This window comes from Dendropsophus ebraccatus, chromosome 2 (assembly GCF_027789765.1).
Source record: "Dendropsophus ebraccatus isolate aDenEbr1 chromosome 2, aDenEbr1.pat, whole genome shotgun sequence".
NCBI classification, from domain to species: Eukaryota; Metazoa; Chordata; class Amphibia; order Anura; family Hylidae; genus Dendropsophus; species Dendropsophus ebraccatus.
In genome coordinates, this window is record NC_091455.1 from 27752388 (window position 1) to 27779188 (window position 26801).

Genomic DNA, 26801 nt, shown 5'->3' on the forward strand with positions numbered 1-26801 from the left:
CTGCAACTTATTTTTTTGTATTTTTTCTATTATTTTTCCATCTGTGAGGGCACATGTGAGGGCACATTTTTCTGTGATATGTAGTTTTTTGGTTTACCTTTCTCTAACAATTTTTATTATTTTTTTTCCTGATGTTTACGTCGGTTACCATGCAAGTTTAACCCCTTAAGGACAGAGCCTGAAATGGCCTTAAGGACAGAGACAAATTTTATGAATTTGACCAGTGTCACTTTATTCATTAATAACTTCGGGATGCTTTTACATATCTGGCTGATTCTGAGATTTTTTTCTCGTGACATATTGTACTTTACATTTCTGGTAAATTGGAGTCGATACTTATAACAAATCTTTATGAAAAAAAACAAAATAACGTGAAAAATTGTGAAAAAATGCATTTTTCCAACTTTGAAACTTTTCTACTTATACAGAAAATGGTTATACCACATAAATTATATATTAAATAGCATTAGCAACATGTCTACTTTATGTTGGCGGCATTTATTAAACTATCTTTCATTTTTCTTAGACAATAGAAAGCTTAAAACATAAGCAGCAAATTTCCAAATTTTCAGTAAAATTTCAAAATCAGATATTTTTAGGGACCTGTTCAGGTTAGACTCTAAGGGAGGCATTTATTAAGTCCGGCGTTTTTTACGCCGGACTTAAAAATGCCCCCGCAGCTCCGGCGGTACGGGGATTTATGTAGAGGCGGACTGCCTGTACATAAATCCTGTGCGCGCCGGTGCGCACCGCCGAAAACCTACGCCAGCTGAGGACTGGAGTAGGTTTTCGGCGTAGAATTGGGCGGAACGGATGATAAATCGCGCGGACTCTGAGTCCGCGCCCTCCGTTCCGCCCACTTCCCGCCTACTTTCCGCCCCCTTTCCGCCCCCTGGCGTACTCGGCGGAAAGTGCCGATTTGCGATTATTTTATTCGCAAATCGGCCATTTGCGTATAAAATAATACGCAAATCGGCACTTTCCGCCAAAAATCATCCGTCCGCCGGATGATACATGTGGCCCTAAGTGTATTTGAGGGGACTGTATGTTATAAATCCCAACAAAGCACCCCATTTCAGAAACTGCACTGCAAACTCTGCAAAAGAACATCCAGAAAGTGTTTTAACCCTTTAGGGGAGTCACAGAAATAAAAGCTAAGTGTGTAAGAAATGTGAAAATTTTAATTTTCTGTGCAGAGATTTTATTGTAATCTAATATTTTTCATAATTATAAACCTATCACCAGAGAAATGCACTGCAATAATTATTGCCCCGTTTCTGCAGTTTATAGAAATACCCAATATGTGGCCCTATTGCGCTATTTGACACAACCACAAGCCTCAGATACAAAGGAGCGCCTAGTGAATTTCAACCCCTCTGTTATACTTGGTCATTTTTGACTGTACCACTTCAGGTTGGCAGAGGCTCTGGGGTGCCAAAACATAAAAAACACCCCTAAAGGGACACCATTTAGAAAACTACACCCCTCAAGGAATGTAACAAGGGGTGTGGTGAGCATTTGGACCCCACAGGTGCTTCACAGATTTTCCGAACAATATGGCGTGAAAAAAGAAAAAATTATTTTTACACTAAAACGTTGTTCTAGCCTTCAATTTTTCATTTTCACAAAGGGATAAAAGGGAAAAAAAAAAATAAAACGTGTAGCGCAGTTTCTCCCGAGTACAGCAATACCCCACATGTGGACATAAAGTGCCAAGCGGGCGCAGTACGAGCCTCCAAAGGGAAGGAGCGCCAATTGGCTTTTGGAAGCTGGATTTCACTGGAATGGATTTCAAGGGCCATGTTTACAGAGCCCTTGTGCTGCCAAAACACTGGAAACCCCCCACAAGTGACCCCATTATGGAAACTACACCCTTCAAGGAATCTAACAAGGGGGGCAGTGAGCATATGGACCCCACTGGTGATGGGCATAAATTGTGGAATAATGTGACGTGAAAATTTATATTTTTTCACTTTCATGGCACAAATGTGGCCGTCATCAAGGGGTCCATATCCTCATTGCATCCCTTGTTAGATTCCTTGAGGGGTGTAGTTTCCAGAATGGGGTCACTTGTGGGGAGTTTCCACTGTCTTGGCAGCACGAGGGCTCTGTAAATCCAACCTCCAAAATCCAAATGGTGCTCCTTCCCTTCGGAGGCTTGCCCTGTGCCCACATGGCGCTTTATGTCCACATGTGGGGTATTTACGGACTCGGGGGAAATTGCTCTACACATTTTTTTTTTTCTCTTTTAACCCCTTGTGAAAATGATAAATTCAAGGCTAGACCAACATTATAGTGTAAAAAATGTAATATTTCATTTTCACGCCATATTGTTCCACATTTGTGCCCGTCACCAGTGGGGTCCATATGCTCACTACACCCCTTGTTACATTCCTTGAGGGTTGCAGTTTCCATAATGGGGTCACTTGTGGGGGGTTTCAACTGTCTTGGCAACACAGGGGCTTTTAAATGCAACATGGCCCCTCGAAATCCAATCCAGCCTCAAAAAACCAAATGGTGCTCCTTCCCTTCGGAGGCTTACCCTGCACCCACATGGCACTTTATGTCCACATGTGGGGTATTTACGTACTCAGGGGAAATTGCTCTACACATTTTGTGTTTTGTTTTTTTTTATCTTTTAGCCCCTTGTGAAAATGAAAAAATCATGACAAGATCAATGATTTAGAGTAAAAATTTTGAAAAAATTACACTAAATGTTGGCCTAGCCTTGATTTTTTCCATTTCCACAAGGGGTTAAAAAAGAAAATAAATGCAAAACGTGCAGGGTAATTACCCCTGAGTACGAAAATACCCCACATGTGGACATAATGTGCCATATGGGCACAGGGCAAGATACCAAAGGGACAGAGCGCCATTTAGAGGCTGGAATGGAGGATGGAGGCCATGTCACAATTACAAAGCTCCTGTGCAGCCAGGACAGTAGAAACCCCCCACAAGTGACCCCATTATGGAAACTACACCCCATTAGGAATCTAACAAGGGGTGCAGTGAGGATATGGACCCCACTGGTGATGGGCACTTATGTAGAACATGTGGTGTGAAAATAAAAAATGCCATTTTTTTCATTATCACGTCCCAAATGTGGCCGTCTCCAGGGGGCCATATCCCCACTGCCCCCCTTGTTAGATTCCTTATGGGCTGTAGTTTCCAGAATGGGGTCACTTGTGGGGGATTTCTACTGTCCTGGCCGCACAGAGGCTTTGTAATTGCATCATGGCATCCTCTAATGGGAATGGCGGCCATACCTATTTAGCTGGGGAAAAGGGACAATTATTAATTTATTTGGGGGTATTAGGCCAATTATTAGTTTATAAGGTTGAAAATGACAGGTGTCCATCAAATTCAACCTGTGTTGATCCAGAGGAGGGAAAAAACCCTTGTGAGGCAGACGACAGTAGCCTCATCACAGGGGAAAAATTCCTTCCCGACTCCATAATGGCGATCAGAATAATCCCTGGACCAACGTGACCCCTGAAATAGGAATAAGGGACAGAATTTAGAAAATGTAGAACCCTAATGACGTGTGGTACGCTTTGAAGCAATCCAGTATGCAGAGGCTGGGGTGATCAGGACAGGTGTCACACTGTAAAATGGTGTCCTTCCTGATCCTCTGTTACGCCACACTCTGCACTTCTTCTGGGGTCTCCTGTTTTCCAGTGTGGGGGACGTCACCTGGAAAATGTTGCCCTGGTGCGATACGGGGTCCTTCATATCCAGAAATGCTGGGTCCGCTCCATGGCTGCTAAATATTAGGGCTCTATTACTGCTTCTGATATTTTCGGATCATGCCCCAAGCTACAGTAGCTCGGGCAGCGAGGGACCAGAAGAGGGGGTGCTGGTATAAAAGTTATCCCTGTACCGGTGGTAACCTTTATCCAGCAGTGGGAAGATCAGTTCCCAAACGATCTTCCCACTACCTCCGAGGATGGGGGGGGGGCATCTGGGGGCTGGATTCGGGTGTACCTTCCTGCATACACTCTAAGGGTACGTGCACACTGCGGAATCGCAACAGATAACCCTTCACGCATTACGCAGCTGGCACCCACCAGCAGACTGATGCGGGCGCGTTTCTCCACATGTGTCATAGACTTCATTCTATGCACGGGCGGATTCCGCTCTCCGTCTAACGCATTCATTATTTGGATGGACGATGGAATCCGCCCATGCATAGGATGGAGTCTATGACATGGGCGGAGACGCACGCCTGCATCAGTCCGCCGGCGGGTGCCAGCTGCGGAATGCACAAAGGGTTATCCTTCGCCATTCCGTAGTGTGCACGTACCCTAAATCTATAAGTGTACCCTGAGGTACGCTCACAGAGTTTGGAGACTTTCACGCCATACCGTGATCTCTTATTGGGACTGTACTGGCGGAAAAGACGTGTCTGGGGGGGAGAAAACGCTACGCTAACCCCCAGACATGTCATTGGATGATGAGGATGAATGGAGGAAAGAAGGAACCTCCATTCATCCTCACTGGCTGTTTCAGTGTCCGAGGCAATAATAACGTATGCGTCTGATACCGAAAACACGCCAGGGGGCCACTTTTATATGGAGATTGGTATATGGGGTATGTAGTGGTGTAGTGTCAAACTTTATTCAATGTAGTGTAGTGTGGTGTAATGTAGTGTTTTTTACAGTAAGTATAAAAAAAAACCTACGCCAAAAATGGTGTTGCTGATAAATGCCGCACTTATGTGCGGCACTTATCAGCAGACCGTGGCAGTAGGATATAGAAAAAAAACACCCTACGCCAAAAAAGAGGACTTGCTGATTAGCAGCGCATTTTCGTGCGATGCTGATCAGCACTCAGCGGCGATAGGGTGCGGAAAATAGAAAAAAAAATTGGAAAATAAAAAAACTTTTGCTACATTCTGAACATCCCTATAGCTGCTGATAAGGGTATTACACATATCAGCCACTAGAGGGCACCAGAGCCAAAATCCGGAAAAAGACGGGACCGCACGGAAGAAGCTGAAGACCCGAAGAGAAGACAAGGACGCCGTGAACCCGGAAGACGCCGATCAGGACCCCGGGACAGGTGAGTAATGTACAAATACCTGCTCTGGACCTCTCAGCTACCTAGCTGAGGGGTCCAGAGCAGGTATTTATTACATTTGGGGACTTTGATCGCCGTGGCACCATCCCGATCGCCGTGAACGGCCCGGCTGTTCACGGCGATCGTGTCGGTGGCACCGTGACCACCATTACTTTTTACAGTAATGGCGGTCAGTGCTGTCCTCGAACAGCACCGCCCGCCATTTTTTCCGGGTCATCGGGTCACCGATGACCCGGAAAGGTGCCGATCGCTGCTATTGGCTGATCTGAATTGATCAGCCAATAGCAGCGATCGTCAGCACGGGGGGTGTTAACCACCCCCCGTGCCGAGAAGCTAAGATGGCCTGCTTTGATTTATAGCAGGCCATCTTCCCCGATCACTGTGTGTGAACACACAGCGATCGGGGAAACCGCGGGCGTACATTTACGTCTTGTTGCGTTAAAGCCCAGGCAATTGGGGCGTAAGTGTACGCCCGATGTCGTTAAGGGGTTAATAACATACATTTTAAGGCTATGTTCCCACGATGTCTTTTCTACGTGAAAAATGTCCTTTTAATAAAGACTTATCATGATCATCATGGTTTTTCACATTAAAAAAAAAAAGACATTGTGGTAACATAGCCTAATGGTTCGGACAGTTCTGCACACAATATGTTTTTTTTATACTTTTAAACTTTTTTTATTTGAAAACCTGAAAAAGATGAAAGATTTCTTTATCACTTTTTTACATTTTTTACTTCCCTCCTAGATTGCTTAGTATTTAGCAATAAAATTGATGCTCTTTTGGTAAAGTCTGCTTGGGGTCTGTATCTGTATCTGTGGTCTGTGTCATGTTGGAGATTGCCTCTTGATTTTAAATATTGTCATTGTTTTTGCAAAATAAAGTTTAATAATTTTAGACGGCTTTTGGATCCAAATTTTCTAGTAGTAGTGGTAGTAGTATTAATACAGTAGTAGCAGCAGCATCACCACCTCTGAATCAAGATAAAACTGTTAAAAGCAAACTTGCCACCCTTAATGCTATACACTATTTTTATACAACAAAATACTGGTGTAAAGGACACCAAGTGATGGCATAATCATTCACAACATATATTTTATGTGGGGTATGTATTACTTAGGTAATATATTTATGTTATCTATTTATGGTGTGTTTATGGTGATGTTGTACTCACCTATATCTTTTCCCTGATTTGTTACTGTATAGACTGTATCAGGACTTTGGATCACACAGATCAACTTATTGGCTGAACTGACAGAGACTTTACATGGGAGGGAGCCTAGAATATAATATATAATAAATTAACCTATAAACTTGAAACATTCATTTAACTCCAAAATCATATAAGAAGCAAAGCTACTGAACTCTGCAGGTTAGTAATGCAAAAAATGAGAAAGGTGAGTAACAATCCCAATGGGGCCAGCAGCCAGCAGCCAGGAGCTTAGCTAAGGGGGCTGCAGAGGTAGCAGTCGCCCTATAAGAAGACACCAACCCTATAAAATGCAGATTGTACGTTGGGGCCTTGTGTTATAGATTTTTCCCTGGCGCCCAGGATCCTCATATTACTTCTCTAAGGAAAACATTGTTTGCCATCCAACTTTCCCAGGATCTTGAATTTGAAATTCTTGAATTTCTAACAAAAGTAGACACCTCAGTAAATGATAATCTACCTATTTTTACTTCATTATCACTTGGGACATCACTGAACCCAGATCCGATCAGTGTGACTCGAGAACCTCCATACAGGGATCCATATTGGGGGACAATGCTGTTTACTTCCAGAATATATTCAACTGACGGTTCATTGGCCATGCTGCAACAAAACAGAAGCAAATGGTGATATGTCCACTTATTGCTTGAAAGTATTTATAATATTTGGTGTACCTGTTCTACACACTTATATATTAAACAAGGATGCACTACAATACCAAAAACTGCCCATGGACCAGGCTGTTGCTGTTTCTGCTGGTTTAGTAGTGGTGGTATAAGGGGGCTACCTACATTGTACCATGAAGCTTATCCGAAGATATCCTCCTGAATAACATATACAATAAGTAGTCCTTGCCATAAAGTGCATGAGCTCAGTAGTCCTGGATATTTGTGAGCTCCAACAAACTCCTTCCACCAGCTGCTGATTGACAGCTATCTGTATAGGCAGTCAACTGTCAATCAGAAACTGGAGGGCGGAGGGAGTGGTGCATCATAAATCCCATTCTCCTGCATATTAGGAGAATGGCTGAACAGAATGATGCAAGTAATACAACCATTGAAGTATTGTGCCTCCCGTCTGAACAAGGTTATATGCCACATTTTCTACCTACTGTTTGACAGCAAATCTTCCAGCTGGTTATTGAACTGTTGTGTGTTCTTAAGGTCCTCAGGTTACAACCTTGTCTAATCTTCTCTCCCAGAAATATTTTCTTAAACAAGTGCAGCATCAGTTACAGTATGTCTGCTGATAATACACTGCTAAAATATTATATAGCTCATGTATGATTTCTGTCTTCTACAAGTGTTTGTCAAATCTGAATCATTTTATACATCCTCAAGAGTCCACAGCAAGGTGACCATGAAAGAGATTAACTTGTCGAAAGGAGATAGGGGAGGATTTATGAAGCATTAAAAGTTGTATTTTTTGGTGTACAGGGAAAAATTTTAAGCAAAAAAGCAACACTAAATAAACGTCCCCCATACATTGCTGACTTCAAAACAGAGACCAGATAACAAATCATAAATACCTGGATACTGCAAACCCCAAGTTTCCAACTTTTACCAGAACGGTATATTTCCCGGGAGGAAGAGCAGGCAGAAGACATGTTATTTTAGTTGGAGTCCATTCCTGTAGCTGACATGGTTTATTCCCTAGAGAAACAGCATTGTCCACTGACTGATCCTGGAAACCAGAGCCTGAAATAGTCAGGGTTATATTACCCAAAACACTACTGGTATTTGGGTTGATTCCAGTGATGGTTGGTACCAAGGAAGAGGTGAAACTAAAGACATTCGGTAAGGTTTTACTGAATCCATTTGCGAAAATAACAACATCAGCACTGCCTGCTGCTCCCTGAAAAGAAAAATAAATAAAATTATTAACTGGTTTAGGTAACTATAACAAAACCACATTTTAGTATTCCATAGTTCTACTGAACATACCTCTGAGATTTCTGTAGCGTTCAGTGGTGATTTAAAAGGCTATTTTGTTAAATAATTATTTTTTCCATTTTATAAAGTTAGGCCTTATTCACACGTTCAGTAAAGTTGTCTGTTTTTCCGGATCCGTAATCACGGTTCAACTTAGAGCACATTGATTTCTATTGGGTTATTCACACAGTCCGTGTTAATTTTGATCCGTAATCCGTTCCGTAAAAAAAAGAACATGCTCTAGTGCAGATTGCAATTGCAGTATAGATTACCAAAAAGTCTACATCCGTGTCACATCCGTGATGTCCGTAAAAAACACGGATCAAATATATGCAAACTAGTACTATTCACATTTTATGGAGAAACGGATGCAATACGGAAACGGATGCAATACGGATGCAAATACAGATGAATTTAAACGGACCACGGAGTAAAAATAGCGGGAGGTTTTGCGGTCCAAAAAAATGACTGAACGTATGAATGAGGCCTAACGTTGTAATATATGTACCACCGAGTATTGTTGTGAATATAATTGTGGTGTCATTAGCTAATCAAATCACTTATTACTGCGGCATACAAACTTTATTCGGTATACATTAAGATCAGTATAGTCCAAATAAATAGGTACAGGATGTACGGTCACCAGGTAACATGCAACACAGTGGTTGGTGCATAAACACTAAAATACATGCAATTCTTATAAGGAGTTGGAAGCTGTGTTGGGTGTCTCTATTGCAGGACATATTGGACACCTGTTGGATGCTATTAAAGTCAATAGGTTTGCACTTGGCGTCCAGCGTGTGACAGATGTACAGGTAGAGTTTTGGGGGGCAGAACAACGTAACAAACAAGGCAGGTATAAAACCAGCCTTATCTGCACAACCCTAGTCCATATGTTATATTTGGACACATGGACAAACTTGATTGATCCATAACAATGACTTACCGCAGGGGTGATGCAGTTAATCGCAGTCAGATTGGCAAAGACCACAGAGCATTTTTTACCACCAAGTTCTACTGTTGAGTTGTTACTAAATCCAGAGCCATAAATTGTTACTAATGTGCCTCCTAAAAAAAATAATATTTTCAATAATGCACAGTATGCGCCACTGTTCTATTCCCTGTATCCTAAGACAGGAAGACCCATTACTTATGATATTTCAACTAAAATGAGAACTATACAGATTCACACATTAATAATACCTACAGTATGTAGCAATCCTGTCCACATGGGGCAAATATTCCTACAGAACGATTTTTAGCAATTCATTCAGTTCTCAAGGCTGAGGGAGGTTTAAAGGGGTTATCCACCTAAGAGCTAAAAAATGAAATGCTCCCAAACATAGCTGGTCTTACTCACCGAGTCCCCCTGAGTATTTTGAGCTCCTGTCTTTCTAGCTGCTGCCGTTCCTGAGTTAAAAGTTTTTCTAAAAGCTGATCTATATCCAAGATGGCGCCAGCCATGAAACTACATTTCCCATCTCCCTGATTGGTCCATTTGCATACTCGCCCCATACTGTAGCTTTTTCCTGCCCACTGCTGTTATTACTATTACATAATAAACACAGGATTGTTTTTTTCACTGATTTTGCATCACATCGCCCCAGTATGTATTTCATACTAGCTGACGGTGCAACAGAGCTGACGCATGCATGGTGCAGCACAGCTGACGCATGCATGGTGTAGCTATGTGCTGCATAACAGGCATCTGTTTGCTGAGGGATGGGAGGGTGTAGTGTAGGTTTAGATCTCTGCTTGCTGACTGTGAATGAAAACATTCTAGTTCCTTGCAGACTCTAAGAACACTTATAACACTTACAATATACAGAACTGTGACACAAAGACAATTTCATGTGCCTGCATTCACTGACAGCAAGCAGAGATATAATTATAACTTTTCATTTTATAGAAACCTAGGCTCAGGGACACATGTACGTTTATGGAAGCAGCACAGGTGCATGGAGATGATACAGATAACTCTCCTGGGGGCTGGGTTACCAAGTCAATAGACGGCTAACCCGGCTGGACATGTTACAGATGTGCTAAACAAAAAAAAACTCCATCTAGAATCCTCTTTAACACCAACATTTACAGTATATGTAGCTTATCTTAGTGTATAGAGTGCATAGAGTAAAGCTTATAGGAGGCGCTATTTTCTGAACATTTGCTTTCCACGTAGTGTCACTGAACTGTGGAGTATACACTGAGGAGATTGTTTCAGATGAGGCCTGTACCCTCCAGAGCCACAGAGAGGACAGAGTTATAATTACTATATTGGATTCCTAACTTAGGTACCCCCATGTTTGACTATGTAGTTTATTTAACTTGTAGAAAAGGGTATGTAAATCCGAGAATAATGGGATAACTTAAATACCTGCAAGGCTTCCAGATGTTGGTGTGATGGAAGACACGATGATCTGGTAAGTAAAAGTCAAGTTTCCTCCATAAGATACGGCATATCCAAGTCCAGAAATGTACACAGTGATCGGGAATGTTCCAGCACTTGCTTTCGGAACCTGACATTTTATCTCAGTATCTACATGACACAGACATAGAAGCAAAATGAGTCACACTGAACATATAAGAAATATACTGTGTGACAGTGGACGTGCAAGTGTCTCAACAAGATATCAATTTTCTGAAAGGATGCCGCCCCAGTGATCAGTTTATTGTCATGGATCCAGATTCTGTATCAGCATTGGCCAGCCACTCACTATAGTAGGGTAGAAATATAATATTGCATTCTGTCTTTACAAATAAATTGGTGACCATGTAATACATTACTAGGCCAGGTCCACCAGAGCTGGGGCTACTCTTATTTAGTGATTCCCAACTCTGGGGGGAGTGGGGGTCTCCTGCTGTGATGTACACAAGTCCTGATAGGGCATATAGGATGCTGTTGTGTTGATACGACTCCTTTAACACAATTTAATTTTTACTTACCAGTGATGGCCAAAATGGTGCACGCGAGGTCTCCAATTTTTACATTGCTGGTGTCATTGCTGACTTGGTTAGAAAATCCAGTCCCATTTATTACTAATAAATCATTTTCTCCACTGATAGCTGAAAGAGTTATTATTATTATTATTATTATTATTATTATCATCATCATCATCACAATGCTCTTTGCAGTTCTAATGAACACCTTAAAGGAGAACTACACTTTTCAATAGCACATATCAGCAGCCTACAATTGGGCTGTTTGTATGTAAAACATCTAGTTTTTGTGCAAATACTTTGCTTTGTCTCAGCCTGATTTTTAGTTTTATGATGTTTCCTGTTATCCAAGAGAATTGCTTTGGAGTTTTTATAAATGTTGCAAAACTATAGCACAGGATTGCAAATTAGAGCATAACCTTGGATTTTGGTGGGATCAGACCATGATCTGATGTATATTGGAGAAGCCTGACAGACCTCCACCAACCTTATTAAATTTTAAGTGTCATTCAAATGCCAAACGATTGGACTTGATCATCCTGGAGTTGCTTTCAGCTATTCTCTTTACCTGTTTTAATAGAATAGATGGTTGGGGTTTGTTTTCTATCCCAGGTGTAGTCACAGTTTCCGGAGCACTTTGATGGAATCCCATTTATGTAGACTTCAACCTATAATGTAGAAAACGAAGTTGTCTTATTTTTGTATCACCACAACAGTTAATGGAAATCATAGCATAACCAAAGGATTATCACTGGTACTGGATTTACATCTCTGGAACCTGTAGGTGCAGATTGTGTGATACCTGTGGTCCCATCTATCAGGTAGTGATTGTCCTCCTTTAGTCCCACAGCACCTTTTAAGTGCACACACTTATTACACACTATGGGGCACTTGTGTACACAACAGAGAAGGCGCAGATTCATACCTTTATTGTGGCATATGCCAACCGTAGCCCCAACTCAAAGTCACAGCAAGGAGGAGTGAAGACATGGCCTCCTCCCACACCTAATTTATCATAGTTGACACCTGAAAACTGGCGTTAACCATGCAAAAATCTTTTGCGCAAGTCCTGCGAGAGGCGCAGGGTCAGTCAATCATTTAGCAAGGGCTGCACGGACATCATTAGCAATGTCTGTGCAGCCCTTTCCCTAAACTGTTCATACATTACCTGTCCACACTCCCAGTCTTCTCCCACCCTCAAATTGCTTCCCGGCATCGCGTGCTGCAGCTTCTTTAAGCTGGCAGGCTGCTCAGCCAATCACTGGCTGCGGTGGTTCTAGCCAGTGATCGGCTGAGCAGCCTGTCAGCTCAGAGACTGTTCTCAAGCTGCAGTACCAGGAAGCAAGCAAAGGGCAGGAGAAGGCGGGGAGAGATAATATATGAACAGTTTACTACATCGTCAGCTGTCGGTAGCTGATGATTTGGTGGGGCACCAAAGAAAGGATCAGCCAATGATTGTTGTCATTGCCTGATCGTTGTCCCTATTACACAGAGCCTAGTTCGGCTGATTATTACTGTGTAATAGGGCCCTAAGTGAATATAAAACTGTCTGGAATAAGTATATACTGTATCTATTCAAAAAGAGGAATAAATATTAGGAAAAACTAGGTGGACCAGGGTTTTTTTCTGCCCAAATATTTCCCTGTGTTCTATATGCCCTAATATATTACATATAATATATACAGTAGGTATGAATTGTTTAGTGTAGTATTGTTTAGAGTAACTTAAGGAGCTTCTGCTGCTTAAACAATTTTGTACCCTATCTATTATGTACTTATATGTACTTTATTCTTTTTATTAAAGGGGTTGGCCACTTTATAGTAAAATAGTTCAGTGTAGAGTATTAGTAAGTGTACTCACTGTATATATTGACAGAATCTCCCTGTGTGCCTCATAGAACTAAAATTAGATTCCCCTCCTCCAGGATTTGCTGCCCTGCTCTGTGGTGAGCCTGTCCATAAGATGGCTGACATAGAGGAGCATGTGACCATGCCCCGCCCCCAAGTGTCCAACACTGAGCCTGTATATGCTAAAGGAGGACACTGGGGGCAGGGCATGGTCACATGCTCCTGTATGTCGGCAATCCTATGGACAGACTCCCCACAGATCAGGACAGCCAAGTCTGGAGGAGGGGAATCTAATTTTAGCTCTATGAGGTAAACAGGGAGCTGTTTTTAATTAATGTGAATACATTTACTTATACTACACACAAAACAATTTTACTATAAAGTGGCCAAACCCTTTAAGTATAAATATGCATAATAAGAATAGAATAATTATAAAGGAGTATTACTGATATATTGTGTAACTGTCCCATACCTGTGGCTTTCTATTTGGTTTTCTCAAAAAATCTCCAAGCAGGTGCTGACGAAACAGGCCTCCGTCCGTTACTTTTTCTGCGTAAATTGTTGCTTGATCACCACTTATAGTGGAATTATTTATCTGAATAAGACACGTGGCTTAGAGTTAGATACACATCTTATAAACAACCTCTCATATTGCAGCGTTAACTAAGATCAACATGTATGTCTATCATATTATTTAAAGGAACAATAACTGCAATAAAACATTACCTCACCCTGGGTGTATGGCAACTGGCTTGACAATTCAACAAATGCAAAAAATCTCCCAAAGTGCTAGGAAGGCGTTCACTGGTCTTCACACTGAGGCATTGGCGCTGTCCAGATCCAGGCGTCCCCAGAGACTTATACCACCAGGCGCACTACGCTTTGGGTACCCCCCTTTGTCAGCACTTTATTTTTTGCATTCAATGAATTGTCAAGAACTTTGGGGGACATTAATTGAGACTAAAAGGTGTGATTTTTCTACAAAGTATTCATTTATTTATTTTTTTACTCAGCCAAATAGGACTGATTTAACAGAATATTCATAAATTTGTGAATAGAATATTCACAGAATATTTGCAAAAAAAATTGGCAAATTCACCTGGTACTGACCAGACATAGGCCTGCACCACTTTGTGGGATTTTTTTTTTTAAATGCGCAAATGATAAATTGGAATATGTGAATTTTTTAAGGAATACTCAGAACAGGCAGATAAAAATAAATTGCATCTAAAAAATATTTGCCCGTCTTATATTGGTTCATGATTGCAACTTAGGCCAAAAAATGAGTGGAAAATCCAATTATTCCCCTAAAAATAGGTGCAAACCACTTGATAAATTTCCCCCTATGTATTTTTTTTATTGCAATAGGAAAAACTATGATCAGATTATCAGATTTAATGTCTCAGTGTCCTGAATTATACACATTGGATTAATTATAACATAGACTAGCGGCTTTGCATCATGGGACCCTGATCATCCAATGCAAACATTGATGGTATTTGTTTGCGGCTGCATTTCTGCATAGGCAATATGGCCACGTTTTAAGTTTTAGACATATCTGTGAAACTGGAGTTACTTAAAAAAAAAAACAATGTAGCGGGCAGGATTTCAGCTGGGGGTTCTGGCTGTAAATATGCTCAAAGTGCAAGCACCAGCAAACCACTATGCCAGGGTACATACATGGTTGGAAGGCAAACTGAATCTTTGCCCTCGGTGAAGCTGTGAATTATGTATCAGTCTTATGTATTATACTTGTAGATTGTGCCACATGATAGAAGGTCTGTTATATCTTCCAAACAAGCAATTAAAGGTAAAGTCTGGCCGTTTTATCGTTGGCCAGCCAGCAGGGGCGGGAAGGAAGTTATTACAGAATGCTAACTTAACTCTACATGTGCCCATGCCACTCCGCTACACCAGCTCCGGGATCCCCACTGGAAGGCATTTTCCCCAGAGTCTTTATGATATCAGGACAAGGGGTAAAATGCCTTCCTGACTGATGAATTGTCTGCTCAGCCAATCAGTGACTGCAGCAGCATCCCACCCTAGCCACCGATTGGATGAGCGGGCAGTTAATTAACCGAATTGTGACATCGGCTGGGGGAGATCCCAAAGCCCGGCGGGGGTCCCAGATCAGTGATCCGATGCTGGAGAGGCACGGGGAGAGGTGAGTTAGGCTTATTTTTTATGTCCTTCCTCCTCCTGCCTTTTTTTAAAAAAAAAATCAGTTTGCCGGACTTCTTCTTTAAGTTAACATTACTGAACGCTCAGAATATGAATGGATAACAATCTTATATACCTGTAATAGCGGCTGGTATCCTGTAGCTGTTAAGAACTTTATTTGCCATGTGTATCCTCTGCAGTCTCCATATCTTGAAAGTATGGAAACTTGGCCTACCCCTGGAATCCCCTCTAATGCGTATTTCATATCAGCAGCTAATACGTCTACAGCGAGATCTGTAAAGCAATCAAAGGAGAGGTTATTGACTGACAGGTCATGGGAAATATTCTCATAGAAACATTGGTTATGGAAACCAGGCCTTACTTAGTGGTGTGCACATGGTGCATCAAATGCTCTTCCTGAAGCAGGAAACACCAAGGGACTCGTGTCTGAGACTACTGACCAATCCATAATTGTATAACAGTACTGCATGTTATTAGACATTGTATACCAATATTACTACCACACTGTCACATAGTCAGCCATTGTTGTGTACTGTATATCTGGATTTAATTTGGTATTGGTTCACACTACATACAGTACAATAGCAGCATATTGGTTAAGCATATCAAGCAAATGTATGGAGACCGTCCAGTCCAGTTTGATGGCGATCACAGTCAGCTATTGAGTAAAGTGCACTGCCATCTGCTTCTCCCTCCAATATCTAGACATTATTCGAGGTTTGAGCACTCAGACCCCGAGCAAGCAAAACCTTTGACAGTATCTATCTGACATATTAAAAGTTTGTTTTAGATAAAGGGATACTTTCAGGCTGGTCCTGTCATTTTACTACTAACAATGCACTTAAAGATATAATGTCCTACGAGGAATAACCATTTACAGAATGAAGCACCATTGGCAATTAGTTGATATATTGTATTAATGAAGACCCGTCCAATTTTATTAAATATGATTGTCGGCCCAAGTACTATTTTAGTACCAAGTATTTATGTCAGAAATCTGTTGAAAATACATTAATAAATCTGTCCTGCTGTTGACAAGTCAATCTAGAACTAAGACGGCATATAACCATACCCTTTGTTTGCCTTCCATAAGCTTGAATACTGAATGTTCCGTTAATGGGAGCAGATGCTGCTTGGGTTCGATTAATCTGGATCAATGCATTTTGTCGGACAGAAGGTATTGAATACATCGCAGAATTCAAATTACGGTAAGTGTTCTATACAAAAAAAAAAAATGAATAATATAATATTGGAAAGCATTGGTATTGGCTAGCAGTAGTCAAACATTCAGACATTAATGGCATATGTTACTAATACACATTGGGGGACATTTACTAACAAATCTAAAACGACGATTTGTAAAAGATGTTTCGGCATAAAAATCGATCGAATCTTTTGAGTCCAATTTGTTGTTAAAGTCTAATAGCATAGTAAATGTGTCTTTAAAAAAAACAGTCTTAAAAATAGTCCAAAAAAAGATAGTTTTTTTTTTTTAGCTCAATTTATTAACTGCTCAATTTGTTATAAAGTCGCATATATTGGTGCATCGCTACGTCTGCTCCAAACCAGGTGAATAATATTCACCTTTTCCCAGTTTAGTCTAGTTTTCTGTGAATGCTTTTTCCTAGCTGTGTGTTGCACATAGGTAAAACAGACATGGGGATAAAATTCATTGTATAAACATAATTATTAACCAATAAACATGAGGGTGAAGGTGGTGTTACATGCTGTATAGCAGGCGGGGTACGGGGGAGCTGTAGCTTATTCATGATCGGCCGCCGCTGTAAGCAAAGGAGCGGTGTGTGCGGCTGGAGAGTGGTCACTGTAGGTATCGGAGCGACGTGAACGGGCTGTGGGATCTCCATATAGCGGTCGTGTAGTTGAGAGTGGGCGGAGTTAAGCATGACAATAAGAGCTGCTGCGGCTGTACGGAGCATGCAGGAGACCGGCTGCTGATGTGTTGGAGTGCAGTATGCATGTGTGGCCGAAGTAGAACGGGTCCATACAGTGAGTTGATGTTTGTAAATATATGTAGAATGTAAATAGAAGGATGTGTTAGTAATTAACAAGGTAGAGGCAAATAGTGAGATGGTTAGTATGTAGTACAGAAGAAGTGTGTAAATACATGGTTAAAGGATACATAATGAATGATAAGTATATAATGAGACTCTAAAAATGATGGAACATGAATGAATGAGTGATGTATCTTTATGGTATTATGTACCTTTAATCATTTCATATTATGTATCTTGTAATCATTTCATATCATTCATATGTACTTCTCATTCATTATGTATCCTTTAATCATGTCCAGTATGGCGCCTCCATTTGGTGCTGTATTATTATGTAATAGGGTATCTAATATTGATGGTTTTAATATTCTTAGCTTGGAAAACAGCTTTACATTCACACAAGCATTAAATGTGCTGTTCAAGACAGTGACCTACTGATTTTCCACACCCAAAACAGGACATATTACTGGATCACCCCCCACCCCACCCCGTTACCTATTAACTCTAATAGGAGTGGGGTAATAGGTGCTGAAAAGAAAGAAGGTACTGTTTTAGTTTTCTTTTGTTTTTTCCTGTATGAACCTATTGCTCCTCCCATACATCCCATTACTTACCTCTCCAAATGCAGAAGCAAAAAGTGGAAAATTGCACCCACAGTTATATGGGTATAGAGTAATGGTATACTGGCTTTTAGAGGCGACAATTGCTTTGTTTACATTGACATCCTGTATGAGGACTCCATTTCCTGACAAAGCACCACTCCTCCTCTTCACTGCAACATATAACATAAGTAGAAAATAGTCACACAAAGAAAGTCACAATATATGACATAGTTCTTAATCGCAATACAAGCAGAGGTAGACCACAAAATTCATAAAATGGCTATGTTCACACAATGTTTTTTCCTCCTCGTTTTTGAAAAGAAAAAATGACGTCCATCATTATACTGTTTGGCCGCCGGTCACTACAGTGACGGCTGTTGGTACATTATTCTAGTTTAGGTGAAGTTATTGCCCTTTGTGTCTTTAATTGAAAAGTCCATTTAATTTAATAGTAAATAATGTCTGAAGATGTCAGAAAATAATTGTCACGATTATTATTTTGCCGGCTGCGCAGACAACCCCTTCATTGTAATTGTATACACTGTGTGTATACGTCCGTCATTCCATTGACTTCAATGCATTGCATTGAAGTCAACTACATCTCGGCAATAACAGAAGTATTTTTAAATAGAAAATGCGCCCCCCCCCCCCCCTTTTTTTTTTTTGATGTGGTGTGAACATAGCCTATAGCTGTAGAGATCAGATAAGTAAGAAATAAGAAACTATTATTGGTGATAAAAAAAAACAGCACAAGGGACATCACCACTGGACAATCCGTTGAGGGCTACAACAATAAGTTGCCATTAAAGGGGTATTCCAGTCCACCATGGCACCTGTCTAGGAAACCACATCTCCCATCATGCATTTCACCTCAGAACCATCTGGCGGTACCTGCCCCTGTCTTGAAGTATCTGCCCACCACTGGCTCAACCTGATCCTGCTTTGCATAGTAAACACAGCATCTATTTATCTCTCTATCTGTTTATCTACATAGATGAGAGAGAGAGAGAGAGAGAGAGAGAGAGAGAGAGAGAGAGAGAGAGAGAGAGAGAAACAACATTGTCTCCTTTCCTCTATACTGCTCAGGAGAGGCTGTTAAGGCTAATGTCAGTGGTAGGCAGGGTTACAGATGAGGTGATACAGCTTGCCTGGCAACAGAAGGGACAGAGATCAAGTAACTTTTGTCTCAGAAGGGAGGGGGAGGACAGAGGAGCTGAGGCAGAGTGGACCAGGAACTGAGGATTTTCTGCAGCGTGTGGGTCAGGAGCTTAGATTACAGGTGGGAATTGAACAGGCTTACTTTGAACAGGCTTAAAGTGACACTGTCATCCCCTTTTGTGCATTCTGACATCCCTACACAGGTGTAAAGGGTAAATTTAGCAGTTTTCACACCTTATTTCATATCATACGTCATGGTGCTTGTTCAAGTAAAAAGTGATCTTTTATGAACTGCAGATTGTGTTAAGTGGGCGGGGCCTCACGGCATTAGTGCCACTTAGCCCCGTCCACAACGCCACCGTTGGCCCCCGCCCCCTTGACGGCCATTGGTGGGCCGGCCTAGACTTTAGGCCAGCCTGTTCCAATGGCTGGTGAGGGGGCGGGGCAATGGTGGTGTTGTGGGCGTGGCCAAGTGGTGGTAATGCTGTGAGGCCCCGCCCACTTAACACAATCTGCAGTTGATAAAAGATGACTTTTTACTTGAACAAGCACCATGACGTATGATATAAAATAAGGTATGAAAACTTCTAAATTTACCCTTTACACCTATCTAGGGATGTCAGAATGCACAAAAGGGGGTGACAGTGTCACTTTAAATCTTTCTTAACGGGAGTTTTCCTTCAAAAGGGAAGAGCATAGACTTGCAGGGATGTTATCAGTGCCACCAGAGAGCAAACTCTTCCCTTCTGGAGGAGAGCTACTTTGCATATTTAAAAATTCCTAGCAGCTGGGCAGTCACTGCATATCTGCTAAACTGAGCCTATTCAATATGCAGTGGGGATGGCTGAATATTACAGCCAATACTAACCTGCAACTGTTACATATTAACTTCAATCCGATTGTTGCATCTTAACCCCTTAAATACCTTGATCAAGACCAATCACTGCATTTAAAAGGCCAAATTCTCCAGCTGTCAGGGTCACTACGGCACCTCTATGACACAATTGCAGGGTGCCGATTGGCTGCAATGGCAGGCAGAGGCCTTGTGGGTTCCATGTTAACGCTGAAAGTAGACTTTACTAGCAGAGTATCAAGACTATCCTAACTTATTATATAATATTATTGATCACGCTTGGTGAACAAACAAAAAAAGGGACAGAATTTCAAATTTTTGATCATATCTCATATGAAAAAATTGTGATAAGAAGTGATCAAAAAGTCACACGTACCCAAAAATCATGAGCTGTGGAGAAAGTTTTCATTTTTTAAAGTAAAACAGTAAAAACAACATTACAACATTATAAAACATTACAAAAACAACATATATATATTGGGTTCTGTTATAATTGTACTGTCCTGACTAATCAAGATGTCATGTTAGTTTTACTGCAAAACAAAACAGTTAAACAACAATTTCCAATTTCACATCTATCTATCTATCTATCTATCTATCTCTATCTATCTATATTAGTTTTACAATGAATTGTGCGCTAAAAGGAAGGAATTTAGAGCAATGTACAATTGGTCCCACACATGGTCCTGTAGATGAAAAAATAAAGGAGCTATAACTCTTAGAAGGTGAACGGGGGTGCCGACTCAGAGTCTGCGCTATTCATCTTTAGTTCCCGCGCACAGGATTTATGTAGAAGCAGTACGCCTCTACATAAATCTCCGTAGTGCCGAAGCTGCAGGACATTTTTAAGTCCGGCGCAGAAAACGCCAGACTTAATAAATGTCCCCCTATACCTTCCCCCCAAAAGTAGCAAGCCCTTACCCCCTGTCCATTAAGAAAACACAAAAAGGTTTTTGTTTTTTTTGTTTGTTTTGTTTTTGTTTTTTTAAAGCCATAAAACATAACAAAAACGCTGTCTGTTTGTAAGGCGTGCTATTAAAATCTGTTGCCACAAACCAATGAGATGGTAAGAGGACACTGGCTTGAGTATGAAACTTCTTCTATGACATCCTAATAAAATCCAATTTCCCTCTGAGCAGGTAAGAGAGGTAACAATTTTACTTCTACAGTGACTTACCATTGAGGTCATCTACAGTTTGGGTCTGCCCGATGTACAGAACGTCTATGTAATAGTCATTACTTGACAATAGCTGGATAGTCTGCACTTTGAAATTTTTGCCGGAGTACTTGGTTTTCACAAGATCCAGCAAGTTTATACATGTGTATGTCCAACTGGAAAAATAAGATGTGACATCATTATAAAGACCCAGAAAACTTCTCTCCCCTCAACTAGGCTTAAAATGGTGGTCAAATGGAGCAAAGAAGGAAAAATCGGATGTGGACCACCTGTATATGTTAAGCAATACAAATCTGCTGTGTTTCGTAGTGTACATCACTTTACCATTATTTTTCCCTATGCGTCTGATTGCTTTTTGGTTTCCTTTCAGAACTGTGACCTTTGTTGTTCCAATGCACGACAGCACACACTTTCCCACAATTCCCCTTTATTGCATGTGAAGTTGCCAGTACTAATGGGACAGATCAGGTGACTGCTGTTGAACTAAGCATGAGTGGCTAGTGGATGCCTGGTGGGCCAGAAGGCAACAGGTTATACATTGTAAATATGTTCTATTCAACATAATGCATCAGTATAAACCTAGTTTTCTTTGTGACACTACCCCTTTAACTGGTAGATCGCCCCCTATTGCTATGGTCACACACTGTCTTTTAATCTGAAATGACAGCCGCTATTTTTAAAATAGCGGCCGTTATTTTCAGTTTCAATGATTCCCAATTGAAGCCCATGCAAATAGTATCTGTCAGTTGAGACAATGCATAGAATAATTGCACTTTTTCGCAGTGGCCGTCAAATTAATGTTCAGGACATTTATTAATTGTTGTTATTTTGCAAACAAAAGCCGTTATTTGTAGTTGTTCACCCATAGTTGTTTTTTTCTGGCCGTCATTCCACCGTCTTTTAACATCAATTCAAATTAACCTGTTCCTGCATGAGGACGGGAACTGTGTGCCCACCCCACACAACTCTGAGCTGGCGTAGATTTCAAAATTCTCGCACGGACGGGCTCCGTGTGCTCGGGATTTATGTAGAGGCAATGCGCCTCTATATAAATCCCCAGAGCTCTGGAGCTGCGGGGATATTTGTATGCTCAGGGTAAAAAACGCCGGACTTCATGAATGTCCCCCATAGTCTATACGTGACTATAATAATCAAATAAAAGAAGAAAAAGAGAGAGAAAAAAACATTATGAAAAGAGGGAGAGGGCAGTAAGAAAATAGGTAAAAGACTGACCAGGGACTATCAGACCTCATCCAGGTGTATAACTTCTAAAATTCTTATAATAAAGCAAACAACAATCAATTCTAACAGTTAAAATAGTACAAGAGTAAACCATATGCATATATCCATGCTGCCAGTTTCCAGACGCCATTCACAGGAGCTTTGCATACTGTACATACTGTACCTTTATTGATGCTCTGTGATCTGGCATTTTTAGTAAAAAGCATCTTTATTCCGGGCTGACAGTGTCACAGGGTTAGGTCTTTGACGCTATCTGTGCCCACCCCACACAGCCTCAGCCCACCCCCTGCAGAATGATTGACAGCGGGGCCCTGCCTGAAGATACAGCGGTGGATGGAGAGAGAGCGGGCTGTGCGGGGTGGGTGCGGAGAGTGTCAGTGACACTGTCAGCCTGGAATAAAAATGCTTTTACCGAAGATGGCGGATGGCAGAGCATCACCAAAGATATGCACGCATTGCTCCTGAGATTGGTGTCTGGAAACATATGCATATCTGTGCTGTCAGTTTCCCTTTAAAAAAAAAAGAAAGCAAAGATGAAGAGAATCATACCTGTTCCCCTGAGCAAAATCATAGTCAAAACTATCATACATGCTGGAGGTGGTTCCTGAACTGTTGCTGAATTCATATTGAAAATATAGATGAATTAAATTTGTGATATTTCCTTTATAGGCAAAACACAGCTGCAAACAACACAAAAACACCATCACATACACAAAAGAAATAGCTGGCAGAGCACCGCTATAAATTATCTATCATAGTAGGTAGCCAACATAGACAAGTCAGTGATCTGACCTTCAAAGGTAAATGTTGGCCTTTTAACTTAATGTCCAACATTCGGTGTTAATTAAAAATGGTTGTCGGACAATTTAAATGAAAAAAAAGGGGTAAAATAATACAATAAGTTTTCTCCCCTTACCAGTTTCCCATTGCTTCAATTCCAATGCATCCTGGGTCCCTTACGGTGTGTATATTCTGGTCCCTCTACATAGACATGTGACCCCTGCAGCCAATCACTGGCTGCAGAGGTGAGCTGGTATAACTATTGATTGGCTGCAGTAATTATGTGTTTAGGTAAAGAGGGATCAGGAATAGTGATGAGCGAGCATGTTTGTCCGAGCTTGGTACTCGTTCGAGCATTAGGGTACTCGATGGTACTCGTTACTCGGACGAGCATCTTGCAAAGATTCAGGTTCGAGTTCTATAAAACAGCTAAACAATTGTTTGTTTAGCCGTTTTAATAAAGTTAAGGCTCTCTGGGAAGCAGGGAATAAGTATTGGTTAATATAATTAATTAATAAAACAAAGTTTCGTTCTAATAAAGTTACTTTTGTTGTTCAATAATTTAATTAAAATGAATCCATGCTTGTGCAATTAAATATACTGTTAAAATAAATATATATATAAATAAATGTATGTATATATATATATATATATATATATATATATTAGTGATGAGCGAATAGTGAGATATTCGAATATTCGATATTCATACGAATATCCCGCAAATATTCGAATGTTCGATTGAATATTCGATCCCATTAAAGTCTATGGGAACAAGTATTCAATTAGTGAAAAACATCTATTTGACCATTTGGAGGGTGAAACTGGAAGCTGGGGGATTTGAACGCTTATCGAATATTTTTCGAATATTCACGGGATATTCGTACGAATATCGAATATTCGAATATCTATTCGATCGAACAGTATTCGCTCATCACTAATATATATATATATATATATATTTATTTACAGTATATTTAATTGCAAAAGTATGGATTTGTTTTAATTAAACTATTGAACAACGAAAGTGACTTTATTAGAGCGAAAATGTGTTTTATTAAAGTAAAGTATTAATTATTACAGTCATCTCTATTAAAGCCGTTAATTCATATTGCCGGTAATAGAGCTTACTATAATAATTAATAATAATAATAAATAATCATAATAAATTTACTTTAATTAAAACATCAAATGCTTCTTCTAATTATGCTATCACAATAGCATTATTAGAAGAAACATTTTGATTCATATGTGCGCTCAGCTAATTGATGAGCGCACATATAAAGAGCAGGTCCGCAGCACAGAGACTTCATTGCACTGGGACCGGCGAACAGAGAAGATAGAAGATAGAAGAGACAACATCAAGACATCGGAGGGTGAGTATACAGCTCTCCCCATCCCCTCCCCTGCACTACACCCATCCCAGCGAGGAAGGGGGTCACTTAACCCCTTCCTTGCTGGTATGGGTGCAGTCTGACATCAGTCTGGCCCTCAAGGGGTTAGGTGGGGACCCTTACTTCACCCCCTGGGGGCCAGATTGTTCAGTATGGCACCCAAAGGGTTAAGGGGGATGCAATGCATCCTCCCTTAACCCCTTTTGTGCCAGACTGTAAGCAGCGATCTGTAAAGATGCTGCATACTGTAAGGTGCACAACACCACTCACAATGATGGGTGTTGTGCTCCTGTTTGTGTGTTTTTTGTGTGTTTCTCCCTTTTTGTTTTTCAGATATCGGTATCCTGTGGATTACATCGAATTCGCTGGACTACTTCGATGACCAGCGGTTGTCTGGATTTTATTTTGAATAAAATGGTCAATGAGGGGTGTGGGGGTGTTTTTATTTGAATAAAAAATATTTTTCACTTGTGTCTTGTCTTTATTTCTTTACTATTTAGACTTAGTAGTGGAAGCCGTCTAATAGACGGAATCCATTACTAAGTCGGGGCCTAGTGTTAGCCGGTATAAAATGGCTAACACTAACCCCGCATTATTACCCCAGTACCCAATGCCACCAGGGGTACTGGGAAGAGCCGGGTGCCAGTGGTCCTGGAGCGTCAAAATTGGCGCTCCTGGACTGGGTGGCAGCAGGCTGGTAACATTTAGGCTGGGGAGGGCCTAAACCAATGGCCCTTTGCACCCTGGTGTTACCAGGCTGCTGTTGCTTGGTTTTTAACCCGGCTGGTTATGAAAATAGGGAACATCCTATGCGTTTTTTTTTTATTATTTATTTATTTAAAACAAAAAGCGAGTAGGGTTCCCCCTATTTTCATAACCAGCCGTTGCTCCGTGGAATAGGGGCAGCGGCAGCAGACTCCCACTATCCCCTATGGGCTGTCCGGACAATCTAGCGATTACCCGACCCCTCCCTGCGGTCCCTTCTGTACTCACCCGCTCGCTGCCGACATGTGGAATGGCAGTGGGCGGGGAACGAGGAGAAAATTAGCGCTGACAGCACTCGTTTGCTCCTCTGCATCGCCCCGTGGAATAGGGCCTTAAGTCTTCTCGAACAATTAAATTGGGTGTTTAGTTACAAAAAAACTGATTATCCTGCTCTTATCCAATCAAATGTTCTTCAATGTTAACCAAAGAGGTAGAAATGGTATATAGACTGTGGAAGATGATGGATGAGTAAGTAAGAACATATAGAGGGATGAATGAATGGAGGTAAAGCTTCTGGGTATTGTACTGTAGTACATTCATTCATAACCCTATTACACTTGTTGTCAATCTGAATAAAGGCTTAATCTCTGGAAAAGAACCGAGGTTGGACTGGATTTTTACCTGGTGGTGGTAAAGAAGATCCCAGGTACATATTATATACATTATACACAACAGTATAGAGAACCTAGAGACCCTAGGATGTAGTGAGGGATCCATAAGGAGAGTGTGACTGATTTTGTTATATTACCCCATCGGTTGTCTATTGATAAAAATACATTTTTTAAAGAAAGGGATGCCCTTTTCTCAATACCCACTATCCAATTAGTACTGTGCTCTGTAGGTGACGATAAACTTGACGACAACCTGTACTCATGTCTTTGATGATGATACGGTTGTTACTGGGCCAGGCATGTCCAGTCGTACAGGCTCAAGTCAAGGGTGAGCCAGACGTTGGGGTACCCTTTAGATTCTGGCAAGATGTATCTGAGTACATTGGCATATATGTCTTCTCCAATCTGCTGGCTTGACACTTAAAGGGGTAGTGCGGCGGCCACACATACAACAAACAGACAAACACAGACACACGCATAAAATATACTTACCATCCCACTGGTGACAATCGCCGTTCGAATTTCCCGCTAACTGCGCAGGGGGGCAGACCACTTAGTAACACACATTACAAAGTTATATAACTTTGTAATGTTTGTTAATTAACCAGAAAAAACAAAACGCCGCACTACCCCTTTAACTTATCCCTTCAGCATGGATAGGCCACAGTTCCCCTGCATTGCCCTACTCAAGGTGTACTAGCCAGCCAGTGAACTATACTGGTCTATCACAGAACACAGCACATGGCCCGCTCTACTTCTATTTGTAAACTTTTCTCTAGTTTCCTATTGGTGGAAAGGAACCTTGGGAGACAGAAAAGTATCTCTTTTTGGTGGCCTTTGCAGGGATTGGTCAACAAGCCAATTCTCAGCTAGTGAAAGACAGGAGAACATGTACCTAAGCTTGTACACCCTTAACCCTTTTTGATAGCATTCCCTTAACCTGTGCTTTACAATAATACCATAACAGACAGTGACATCTAGTGACCAAATTGCAGTAAGACCTCTATCATTCACAGAATATT

At 41.1% G+C, this 26801-nt stretch overlaps 1 protein-coding gene across 1 annotated transcript in view; it reads right to left on the bottom strand.

Annotated features, from left to right (window-relative positions):
- Positions 1-26801, bottom strand: part of LOC138784113 (fibrocystin-L-like) — a 177477-nt gene that overhangs the window by 98260 nt on the left and 52416 nt on the right. Inside the window, exons 20-32 of the mRNA XM_069959629.1 lie at positions 22779-22909; positions 20988-21142; positions 17812-17969; positions 16258-16402; positions 15301-15458; positions 13477-13599; positions 11726-11825; positions 11164-11283; positions 10595-10756; positions 9167-9288; positions 7818-8143; positions 6750-6892; positions 6254-6358 (exon numbers count right to left, since the gene is read on the bottom strand). Of these exons, the coding sequence (XP_069815730.1) occupies positions 6254-6358; positions 6750-6892; positions 7818-8143; positions 9167-9288; positions 10595-10756; positions 11164-11283; positions 11726-11825; positions 13477-13599; positions 15301-15458; positions 16258-16402; positions 17812-17969; positions 20988-21142; positions 22779-22909 (1948 nt within the window). The remainder of the gene's footprint in view (positions 1-6253; positions 6359-6749; positions 6893-7817; positions 8144-9166; positions 9289-10594; positions 10757-11163; positions 11284-11725; positions 11826-13476; positions 13600-15300; positions 15459-16257; positions 16403-17811; positions 17970-20987; positions 21143-22778; positions 22910-26801) is intronic.